Below are 12135 nucleotides of genomic sequence, written 5' to 3'. Positions count from 1 at the left end.
GGAATACTTGGATGCTCAATCACGGCTGAAGACTCTTCTGAGCATTCCAGACAATAGACTGTCAGCTTAAAAACTTTAATTTCACAATTCTTTCACAGTTCAAACAATTCAATGCTTTTTGAACTAAATGAAAAAAATATTATGTGCTGTTTAAAAACAAAATGATAATAACAATACTACACACAATATTTTTGAGTAGTTTTTAAGGTTGGATTTCTTTAAATGGATCCTACTTGAATAAATCATGTAAAATCTTCTAAATTATTTAGTCTATGACACAATTTAATATTTTTAGTGAAATTTGCTTTTTTATTTTAAGTTGACACTCAAAAGTGTGTGATTTAGAGTGAATGTAAATGACCAGTTTACATTTGACTTTGACTTATTTTGTACAATTAAAAGTCTGTATTCAGCTAGCACAGCACAAGTTTGAGCAAACTTGTTACTGCACTGGCAATAGTAAAGTTTTTGCTCACTGAACAAAGCAACATGCTTCAAAGTATTAGTATGCAGTTATTCAAAACCATGAGCTCTACTCTTCAGCACAATGGTAATGATCAAAACTTCAACATAACAGAAACTCTTTTAAATGTCAAACATAACTGAACATTAAACATCAACAGATATTTCCCTTCACTCAAAAACACATAAAATGACACTTAATTTCAATATTTACTCTCCATTTCCAGCCATTTGCAAATCGTGCTGAGAACTAACAATGGTGTCTACATAAAACCACATGATTGCACTCTTAGCAGTAGCACTTGTGCAATTCTACATATCCCTTTTCAGTGGTTCTCAAACTTTTTAGAGTGTTGTACCCCCTTGAGGGATTTAACATCCTTCTGCGTACCCCCTCTTTTCCACTTAGACTGCTGTTAAACCTCTTCCATTAAGGGACAGCATTTGCCTGCTTAAATCGATTTTTCCAGTGCATGTTTTTTACCTTTGTAAATACCTTTATAAAATAAATAAAGCTTTAAATAATAATAAAAAATACTGACAATACTAAGATGTACATCATTTATTATTACCCTTTTGTTTGTTGAACTGTTGCATAAAATCCGTGTCATATTTGAAATCGTGTGGATATTCGGGAAACATTGCATTCTTTCTTGTATAATATGATCAACATTAAAATTAATAACTGACAGAATGGTATGTTTTTGTATCAAAGAGTTTTAATCTAACATCTCTATGGAGTCTGTGTCTATATTTGTTCTTCAAGCTAGTAGTGCTAAATCCCCACTTTTACAAAGGTATATTGTCGAGAATCACTAATGTTGCACGATTTGCTGCCGTGGATGCAGTCAGTTTTGACCACGAAAGATGAGGTAATTTGATTGAATGTCATGTAATTACGGCATTTTACCTGCAAGAAATACATGCTCAGTTTTAATGTTTTTTTTTTTTTTTTTTTAAGTTGGAGTAGAATTAACCAAGCGGCAAAACTCGGCATTTTGTTTGCGTAACTTGCATCAGTTTGAGAGCCACTGCTGGATATCAGCCTACACTTTGGTTGCAGATTTAGTCAGCAAACGACCGACTGAATGACACGTTAATTTAAGTAGAAAATCTCAAATAAAGATTGCTAAACTCCAGCTCACTTCTCTGAAATGTGGCTAAAAAACAAAAAAACTTGACAGTCTCATCTTTTTTCGTCAGCAATATTGCATGTGTTGATTTAGTCACAGTTATCATTTAATGACATTGGCGTCGTCTCTCATTGTCTCGTCTTAGTCATGGAAAAAAGGTCGTCAACAAACATTTTTCATCATAGATTTCCTTAACGAAATGAACACTGAAACAAAGCAAACTCATTATTTTAGCTATTTGGTTTGGTGACATTATTTACACAGATATTTCACATTTAAAGAAATATTCAGAGTTTAATGTAAGTTCAGCAGTATTCTTTAAGAACAAATGCAAAAATCTACAGTGAGGCAGTTACAATGGAAGTGCGATCATTTTTGGATAATTTTAAAACAAATGTGATGATGCTTATAATTTTAGGAAAGCATTCTTTTATTTGAGCTATAAAGCTGGTTAAATCATCATTTTTTGGGTTTAAATGATTATGGTGTTACAACAAAGTTGTAAAATTGCATAGCCTATAACTTAATGATTTTTCAGAGTAAAATGATAGCACACATATTGTTTACATCTTACATTGCCTACTACTACTGTATAAATGAGCCCCATTCTCCTTCATTACAAGTCCTTCACTGTAATGCAATATTTTTATTTATTTATTTTTTTTTTTAAGGAAAGGAAAATGGAAACTGAACATTACTCAACAATACACAACAAAATTACAGTCCAACTCGTCATGCACCGTTCGAAGTAGACCAATGAATGAGGTGTCAAATTGACCGGCATATTGAGGAGAGGTGGGCTATGATTTTTCTAAGCAATCGGGTGTACGATGTTCGCCAGCGGACAAAAAATCGGCTGAAAAAAGTCCCATAGACTTAACATTGGGACAAAATCTGAGAGATTATATCTTTGGATCTGAAGGTAATAGAGACTTGGGGCTGGGCTCAGCTGATCCAGTCTATCAAGCAGCCAATAAGTAGTGACATAACTTCATAGCCATGCCCTAGCAATCAGCACCCTAGCAATCGTATAACAACATTTACAAGCCATATCTCAGCACCAGAACATTGTAAAGAGTTGGGATTTTTTTGATTCACAATGGCAAACAGTTTTTAAATATCATGCCATAAACTGTGTAAGCACACCATAGTAACCATTTAGAGTACCCTAGCAACCGTGTAACTTCATGAATAAGCAATATTTCATGAACAGAACATTATACAAACTTGATTTGGCTCTATTGCAGTTACATGCATCACAGTGCCGAGTTTTGCCACTGCAAGCACCATTCACATTTTCTTCAGGAAATGTACATTCTAGTTATTAATCTGCAATCTATCGTAACTTTTTTTTTTTTTTTTGTCTGAATGCTGCCAGTCCTTGTATTTTGTACACTTTAATTTAAGTTAAACTTGTGTATATAATCTTCTGTAGTGTCATTAAAGAGATTTGGGCCCAGTTGCAAGAAGTTAGCCACTATGTTAAGACTGTGTCTCAAGAACTATAGTAGTCAACATGCGAAGTGGATCAAAACCTTTCATCAAAGTTGTCCTAAATCCAGCTAGCAGTAAGACAAGAGGTGATCTGTCTTAATTTTCTGATTCAAATTAGACAGTTGTACATTTTTTTTTTTTTTGTAACTGACTAGAAGCAGTCTTGAAGGAAAAAAAAAAAATAGATGACTAACTTTTATGACTAGTCTTAACAGTTTATGCAACCGGCCACTTGATTTGTTGTTTTGTCTGATTTAGTTCACATGTGCAGTGTTTACTGTTTGCCTGTCACTGGACAAGGTCTCATGTTAATATCCGTTAACTACTGTACATTAGTTACCATAAACTAAAAATGAACAGTTATTCTACAGCACATGTATAAGTTACCATTGGTTAATGCTCTGTGAACTGTAACATGAACATCTTAACAAAGGTTAATAAATGCTGCACAAATATATTGCTTATTAGTTCATGTTAACTAATGTTAACAAATGAGACCTTATTGGGAATTGTTACTGTATATGCAAACTTGAGCAGTTTTTTTTTCTTTCCCATTTGGTTTCAACATCCTCAGTTGGCTGTGTATGTGTGTCACAGAATGTGGGTAGGGAACACTGTATTTAAACAGTCAAAGTTCCTCATCCTGGAATACTTGGATGCTCAATCACGGCTGAACACTCTTCTGAGCATTCAAGACAATAGACTGTCAGCTTAAAAACTTTAATTTCACAGTTCAAACAATTCAATGCTTTTTGAACAAAATGAAAAAAAATATTATGTGCTGTTTAAAAACAAAATGATAGTAACAATACTACACACAGTATTTTTGAGTAGTTTTTAAGGTTGGATTTCTTTAAATGGATCCTACTTGAATAAATCATGTAAAATCTTCTAAATTATTTAGTCTGACACAATTTATTATTTTTAGTGAAATTTGCTTTTTTATTTTAAGTTGACACTCAAAAGTGTGTGATTTAGAGTGAATGTAAATGACCAGTTTACATTTGACTTTGACTTATATTGTACAATTAAAAAGTCTGTATTCAGCTTGCACAGCACAAGTTTGAGCAAACATGTTACTACACTGGCAATAGTAAAGTTTTTGCTCACTGAACAAAGCAACATGCTTCAAAGTATTAGTATGCAGTTATTCAGAACCATGAGCTCTACTCTTCAGCACAATGGTAATGATCAAAACTTCAACATAACAGAAACTCTTTTAAATGTCAAACATAACTGAACATTAAACATCAACAGATATTTCCCTTCACTCAAAAACACATAAAATGACACTTAATTTCAATATTTACTCTCCATTTCCAGCCATTTGCAAATCGTGCTGAGAACTAACAATGGTGTCTACATAAAACCACATGATTGCGCTCTTAGCAGTAGCACTTGTGAAATTCTACATATCCCTTTTCAGTGGTTCTCAAACTTTTTAGAGTGTTGTACCCCCTTGAGGGATTTAACATCCTTCTGCGTACCCCCTCTTTTCCACTTAGACTGCTGTTACACCTTTTCCATTAAGGGACAGCATTTGCCTGCTTAAATCGATTTTTCCAGTGCATGTTTTTTACCTTTGTAAATACCTTTTATAAAATAAATAAAGCTTTAAATAATAATAAAAAATACTGACAATACTAAGATGTACATCATTTATTATTACCCTTTTGTTTGTTGAACTGTTGCATAAAATCTGTGTCATATTTGAAATCGTGTGGATATTCGGGAAACATTGCATTCTTTCTGGTATAATATGATCAACATTAAAATTAATAACTGACAGAATGGTATGTTTTTGTATCAGAGAGTTTTAATCTAACATCTCTATGGAGTCTGTGTCTATATTTGTTCTTCAAGCTAGTAGTGCTAAATCCCCACTTTTACAAAGGTATATTGTCGAGAATCACTAATGTTGCACGATTTGCTGCCGTGGATGGTCAGTTTTGACCACGAAAGATGAGGTAATTTGATTGAATGTCATGTATTTACGGCATTTTACCTGCAAGAAATACATGCTCAGTTTTAATGTTTTTTTGTTTGTTTTTTTAAGTTGGAGTAGAATTAAGCAAGCGGCAAAACTCGGCATTTTGTTTGCGTAACTTGCATCAGTTTGAGAGCCACTGCTGGATATCAGCCTACACTTTGGTTGCAGATTTAGTCAGCAAACGACCGACTGAATGACACGTTAATTTAAGTAGAAAATCTCAAATAAAGATTGCTAAACTCCAGCTTACTTCTCTGTCAAGTTTTTTGTTTTTTAGCCACATTTCAGTCTCATCTTCTTTCATCAACAATATTGCATGTGTTGATTTAGTCACAGTTTTCATTTAATGACATTGGCGTCGTCTGTCATCGTCTCGTCTTAGTCATGGAAAAAAGGTCGTCAGCGAACATTTTTCATCATAGTTTTCCTTAACGAAATGAACACTGAAACAAAGCAAACTCATTATTTTAGCTATTTGGTTTGGTGACATTACTTACACAGATATTTCACATTTAAAGAAATATTCAGAGTTTAATGTAAGTTCAGCAGTATTCTTTAAGAACAAATGCAAAAATCTACAGTGAGGCAGTTACAATGGAAGTGCAATCATTTTTGGATAATTTTAAAACAAATGTGATGACGCTTATAATTTTAGGAAAGCATTCTGTTAAAACTATTTGAGCTATAAAGCTGGTTAAATCATCATTTTTTGGGTTTAAATGATTATGATGTTACAACAAAGTTGTAAAATTGCATAGCCTATAACTTAATGATTTTTCAGAGTAAAATGATAGCACACATATTGTTTACATCTTACATAGCCTACTACTACTGTATAAATGAGCCCCATTCTCCTTCATTACAAGTCCTTCACTGTAATGCAATATTTTTATTTATTTATTTATTTATTTTTTAAGGAAGGGAAAGTGGAAACTGAACATTACTCAACATTATACAACAAAATTACAGTCCAACTCGTCATGCACCGTTTGACGTAGACCAATGAATGAGGTGTCAAATTGACCGGCATATTGAGGAGAGGTGGGCTATGACTTTTCTAAGCAATCGGGTGTACGATGTTCGCCAGCGGACAAAAAATCGGCTGAAAAAAGTCCCATAGACTTAACATTGGGACAAAATCTGAGAGATCATATCTTTGGATCTGAAGGTAATAGAGACTTGGGGCTGGGCTCAGCTGATCCAGTCTATCAAGCAGCCAATAAGTAGTGACATAACTTCATAGCCATGCCCTAGCAATCAGCACCCTAGCAATCGTATAACAACATTTACAAGCCATATCTCAGCACCAGAACATTGTAAAGAGTTGGGATTTTTTTATTCATAATGGCAAACAGTTTTTAAATATCATGCCATAAACTGTGTAAGCACACCATAGTAACCATTTAGAGTACCCTAGCAACCGTGTAACTTCGTGAATAAGCAATATTTCATGAACAGAACATTATACAAACTTGATTTGGCTCTATTGCAGTTACATGCATCACAGTGCCGAGTTTTGCCACTGCAAGCACCATTCACATTTTCTTCAGGAAATGTACATTCTAGTTATTAATCTGCAATCTATCGTAACTTTTTTTTTTTTTTTTTTGTCTGAATGCTGCCAGTCCTTGTATTTTGTACACTTTAATTTAAGTTAAACTTGTGTATATAATCTTCTGTAGTGTCATTAAAGAGATTTGGGCCCAGTTGCAAGAAGTTAGCCACTATGTTAAGACTGTGTCTCAAGAACTATAGTAGTCAACATGTGAAGTGGATCAAAACCTTTCAAAGTTGTCCTAAATCCAGCTAGTAGTAAGACAAGAGGTGATCTGTCTTACTTTTCTGATTCAAATTAGACAGTTGTACATTTTTTTTTTTGTAACTGACTAGAAGCAGTCTTGAAGGAAAAAAAAAAAATAGATGACTAACTTTTATGACTAGTCTTAACAGTTTATGCAACCGGCCACTTGATTTGTTTTGTCTGATTTAGTTCACATGTGCAGTGTTTACTGTTTGCCTGTCACTGGATAAGGTTTCATGTTAATATCCGTTAACTACATTAGTTACCATAAACTAAAAATGAACAGTTATTCTACAGCACATGTATAAGTTACCATTGGTTAATGCTCTGTGAACTGTAACATGAACATCTTAACAAAGGTTAATAAATGCTGCACAAATATATTGCTTGTTAGTTCATGTTAACTAATGTTAACAAATGAGACCTTATTGGGAATTGTTACTGTATATGCAAACTTGAGCAGTTTTTTTTTCTTTCCCATTTGGTTTCAACATCCTCAGTTGGCTGTGTATGTGTGTCACAGAATGTGGGTAGGGAACACTGTATTTAAGCAGTCAAAGTTCCTCATCCTGGAATACATGAAGACTCTTCTGAGCATTCCAGACAACAGACTGTCAGCCTAAAACCATATTCTACAGGCTTTCAACAGGTAGGCTTTCTTCATTATCTCAAAACACAGCAAGTCCAGAAAGTACAATATTTTGATGCTTGAGCAAGCTTGAGCATAAAAAGCAAAAATATTTCAGAAAAACAAAGTTCTGAGAAAACTACCATTATTTTTGCTAGCAGATGGCATTTGGTTTCATATTTTGTTAACTATATTCATTCATAAAGACAACATTTATGGTGATGATGCATACTGTACATATAGTAACAAAACACTAATGAGGATAAAGTGGATTCAGCAATGACAAAATGGACTGTAACGTCTGATGTACAGGATCCCTGAGCTGAGATGTGTGTCAGTCACTGCTCCAGGTGTGTGGGAATGGCTCTGATCCCTATAGCCATCGTCTGCATGGTGGCAAATGTGCTGCTGTTGTTTCCTGACATGAAGTATCAGTACCTGACAGAGCGTCATGTGACCAGAGAGGCCATGTGGTGCTCTGGTATATGGGCATCTGGCCTTCTGGTGAGTTTTCATTACACTAGCTGTGCTTTTCTAGTCCTTTATCGGTTATAGGAGATCTGATACTGTTTAATTACACGACAAAGACATCTTTAAATTATAATAACATTGGAAAATTAATGAAAAAAAATGCATGTGTATATTATAATAATTATTCAAATAAATAATTAATAATGACCTTAATATATACAATAACATATATACACAGTTGTGTTCCTTAATAAGGTTTTATTATTGTTCTGGTTTCAACATCCTGTCTTGAACTGAACTGAATCAGTAGGGCTTCACCATCACATGACACAACTGTATTTTACGTCAAACAAGACTGCTCTGATGACTGTTTTGTTTTGTCAGGTTCTTGTGGCTGCTCGAGGCTTTACAACACACTACGAAAAGAAAGGATGCTGTTATTTTACTGCTGAGGTAAGAGAATTGTATTGTATTACGCATTAGTTTTGTTGTTGTTGTATTTTCACCATTTGAATAATAACTTATTAACATGATGTTTTGAACAAATATCCTGTCCTTATGATGTAACATCATTGAGCAAATTTGGGGATTTCTTTGAGATTTTTTTTTTTTTAAGAACTATCCTGTGAACTATTCTGAGTATTCTTGTCTTGTGTCCAGGTTTTGCGTAAGTTGGGATACACATGTTTGGTTATTGTGGCAGCTGGGTTGTGTTTCGTGGTGAGTGGGATGGGGCTGGCGCTGGGACCCCTCTGTTTACACAATGGCACTGAAGGTCTAAAGTGGGAACGGCCATTAAAACAAGTCAATATTGGGTGAGTAAGACTTGAGATTATATTCTTTCACTATGTTTACAAAGAGCTAACTTACTATTATTTATTCTGTAGGCAAAATCGTAAACATTGGTCTAGTTTTGTTTCATCGAGAAACAAATCAAATGTGGCACATGATATCGAAATTGTGGATTTTAATTTCTGTGTTAGCTTTGATGCAATTCATGTGCTAGTGTAGGCTACTAAAAAGTGAAAATGTGCCTCTACCTACTCAACACGTACCAATTAAACAAATCACTGTACTTTCTAGCTGAAATGAAAACTGGAGGCAGTAAAACAGCATCACCTTCTGTGTCTTTTCACACAAAATTATGATTATATCCAATAATAAAGACTTTTTGCGTGGTTCTTTGCACAATATGTCTTAAAAACATTTTTTATCATAGTACATCATTTGTAAACTAATACATTTTGAAATTTGCATCACATAATCAGCCATATGTATGGCTATTCTGACATAGTACACTTGCTCGGTAGCTCACCTGATACAGCATTGTTTCCGCCATGAAGTGTATAAAAACAAATAAATAAAAAAAGGTAATTGCGACTTTTTACCTCACAATTCTGACGTTTTTCTCAGAATTGCAATATAAACTCACAATTGCGAGTCATAAAGTCAGAATTGCATGATATGAAGTCAGAATTGCATGAAACTCACAATTCTGCAAGTTTATTTCACGCAATTCTGACTTTATAACTCGCAATTGTGCTATCTCGCAATTCTGAGAAAAAAGTCAGAATTGCGACTTTATATATAGGATTGTGTGATTAAAAACTCGCAATTGCGAGAAAAAAAAGAGTTGCAACTTTATATCGACTTTATAACTTGTAATTTCGAGTTTAAATTTCACAATACTGAGAAAAAAGTCAGAATTGTGAGAAGTTGCAATTACCACGCAATAAAATGTTGCCACATTAATGATAAAACCAAACACAATTAGCGCCATCTACTGGCCATTTCACTTTGAAAGTGTGGCGATCACGAATCATGCAAGACTTGTACTTTGAAAATTCAGTGCACTCAAGCATAATGATATTTCATGTATGATCATGTAAATAATGACCATGTTCTTGTGTGTCTGTTACTGCAGAGAGAAGCTGTATCTGTATGATCCAGAGCGGTGGGCATCAGCCTGTGAGGAACCTCGAGGTGTCGTGATCTGGAATATTGTTCTTTTCTCTGTTCTCATGGCAGCAAGTGGCCTTGAGTTCATCCTCTGCGCTCTGCATCTCCTCACCGCCTTACTGGAGTTCATGTGTGGACCCGGCTTCTGCAAGAATAAGGTATTTTACAAAGAGCCTACCTTTGTGAAAAAGTCCACTTCATTGTATTCACTGTGCACTTGTACTTCAAATCTTCAAAGCATATTTTAAAAAAACTGTAATATTGATTAAATAATAGGCCACTTAAATATTTAAAGAGAGTACACTTTCATGACTGTGAACTGACTCTTAACACACTTTTAAGTACACTTTGTAATAATGTCAAATTAAAAGTTTTATATTTTAAATCATTGTTTTAATAATCTTTTGTGCTTTAAAGTTTTTACACTTATAATGTGTTGACTAACACACTAAAACACATGTAAAGTACTAGATTAGTTTAAACTGTAGTGTGTAATTCAATATTATGTTTTTTTTTTTAAATATTCTATACTTCAACATTACAAATGTGTAATTACAAATATTTTTAAATTCATGACATAAAAGTTTTGAAGTTAAAGTATAATTTAATTTACAATAAATGCTTTGAGTACATTCAGCACTTTAACCATATTTCACAGATAATACAAGTAATTATGAAATTACATATAATGATGTACTGAAGTCCTACTTAAGTTGATCAAAAGATTCAGCTTTATTTAATTAATTGTTTTGCATTTTTATAGCAATTTATAATTTTCTACAGCATTTTTTTTTAATTATCTTTTTTTCTTTCTCTTTTTAGGCTGATCCTGCTTGAAATGACTAGAAGTTCTATTATTTTCATCTACATGTGAGAATGACTTTCAGCTATGACTACTTAACTTATTTTAAACGGAGAAAAAATAGAAATGAGAAGTGGATTAGTAAAGCCAGTTTTCACACCCCTGAATCTTTTACTACACTGTCATCACACAAGTCCATGTTCCTGTTGCTCAGCTGGTTCAGCATGATGCCGAACAAATATACATAAGCTATTTAAAACATATATGTAAAAACATATATGTATAAAATATATAATTAATATATTGTGATATATTCTCAGACTTTTTTCACATGCTTTAATTTTTATGCATATTTATGCAAATTGTATGCGTGTAATTATATGTATGTGATATAATACAGCTGATACTGAAATGCTGTGATAAGATGTTCTATTTATTGTTTAATTTCTACAAGATTAAAATTGTATGAACAATTTGGTGTTTAAAAGAATGCATTATTTATTACATTTATTTATTTTAATAAAAAAATGCAAGCAGCACACTTTTCAAGAAAAAAAAAAAAAACACTTTACAAAAATGTTTTTGATTTAAAACATGGTAGATTTTGTTCATAATTCAGAAGTACTGTGAAACTGTGCCTGACAAAAACAGGAAAAAAAAAAACAAATTCAACAAAAACTAAATTCACAGACATCTGACACAACAATATTAGACTGAACACCTCAGAATCATGATCTCAGCATATTTAAAGCTGCGTGGGAAAGAGGAAATTTATCCTATAGTGGCCACAAGAGGGCCACATGTATCTTGTCTATCTTTACACCCCTAACAATCCCCAAAATAGTCAAGTGCTTCTCACTGCAGAGCCAAATGTCTAGGTGGTTTTAGGTTTTGAGATAGGGTTATGTGTAGAGGTAGGGTGTGGCTTAACTTTCAAGCTCCACCCATTACAAACAGAGAGGCGGAGCTGGATGTCAAGCTCCACCGATTGGCGCTGCAGTGTGCAGCCTCTCAAAATAGTATGTACAGTATCTCACAGAAGTGAGTACACCCCTCACATTTTTGTAAATATTTTATTGTATCTTTTCATGTGACAACACTGAAGAAATGACTCTTTGCTACAAGGTGAAGTAGTGAGTGTATAGCCAGGGATGGGCAGTATTTATGATACATGTATTTCAAATGCAAAATAGTATTTTGTAATTTGTATTTGATAGGGTTGATAAAAATGGCTTTGCATTTTGTATCAAAATACTTTAGTGTTTTGTATTTTTGCGTTTTTAAAATACTGTAAAATACTTTGTAAAAAAGTCTACATGATGACATCATAAAATTATAGCCTCTGATTGGTGCCTAAGTTTGCACAGACGTGTTGAGAGATCAGAAAATTGATCC

At 33.6% G+C, this 12135-nt stretch overlaps 1 protein-coding gene across 1 annotated transcript; it reads left to right on the top strand.

The window, feature by feature from the left end:
* Nucleotides 1-7396: 7396 nt before the first annotated feature.
* On the top strand, nucleotides 7397-11179 carry LOC137004701 (transmembrane 4 L6 family member 1). The gene is made up of 6 exons (XM_067365281.1): nucleotides 7397-7529; nucleotides 7821-8012; nucleotides 8364-8432; nucleotides 8640-8794; nucleotides 9904-10096; nucleotides 10761-11179. The coding sequence occupies exons 2-6, from the start codon at nucleotides 7836-7838 to the stop codon at nucleotides 10773-10775; spliced, it is 609 nt and encodes a 202-aa protein (XP_067221382.1). The 5' UTR covers nucleotides 7397-7529; nucleotides 7821-7835; the 3' UTR covers nucleotides 10776-11179.
* The last annotated feature ends 956 nt before the right edge of the window (nucleotides 11180-12135 follow it).

This window comes from Chanodichthys erythropterus, chromosome 17 (genome assembly GCF_024489055.1).
Source record: "Chanodichthys erythropterus isolate Z2021 chromosome 17, ASM2448905v1, whole genome shotgun sequence".
NCBI lineage: Eukaryota > Metazoa > Chordata > Actinopteri > Cypriniformes > Xenocyprididae > Chanodichthys > Chanodichthys erythropterus.
The sequence above is the reverse complement of the archived record's forward strand: the minus strand, read 5'-3'. Positions and strand labels throughout refer to the sequence as shown.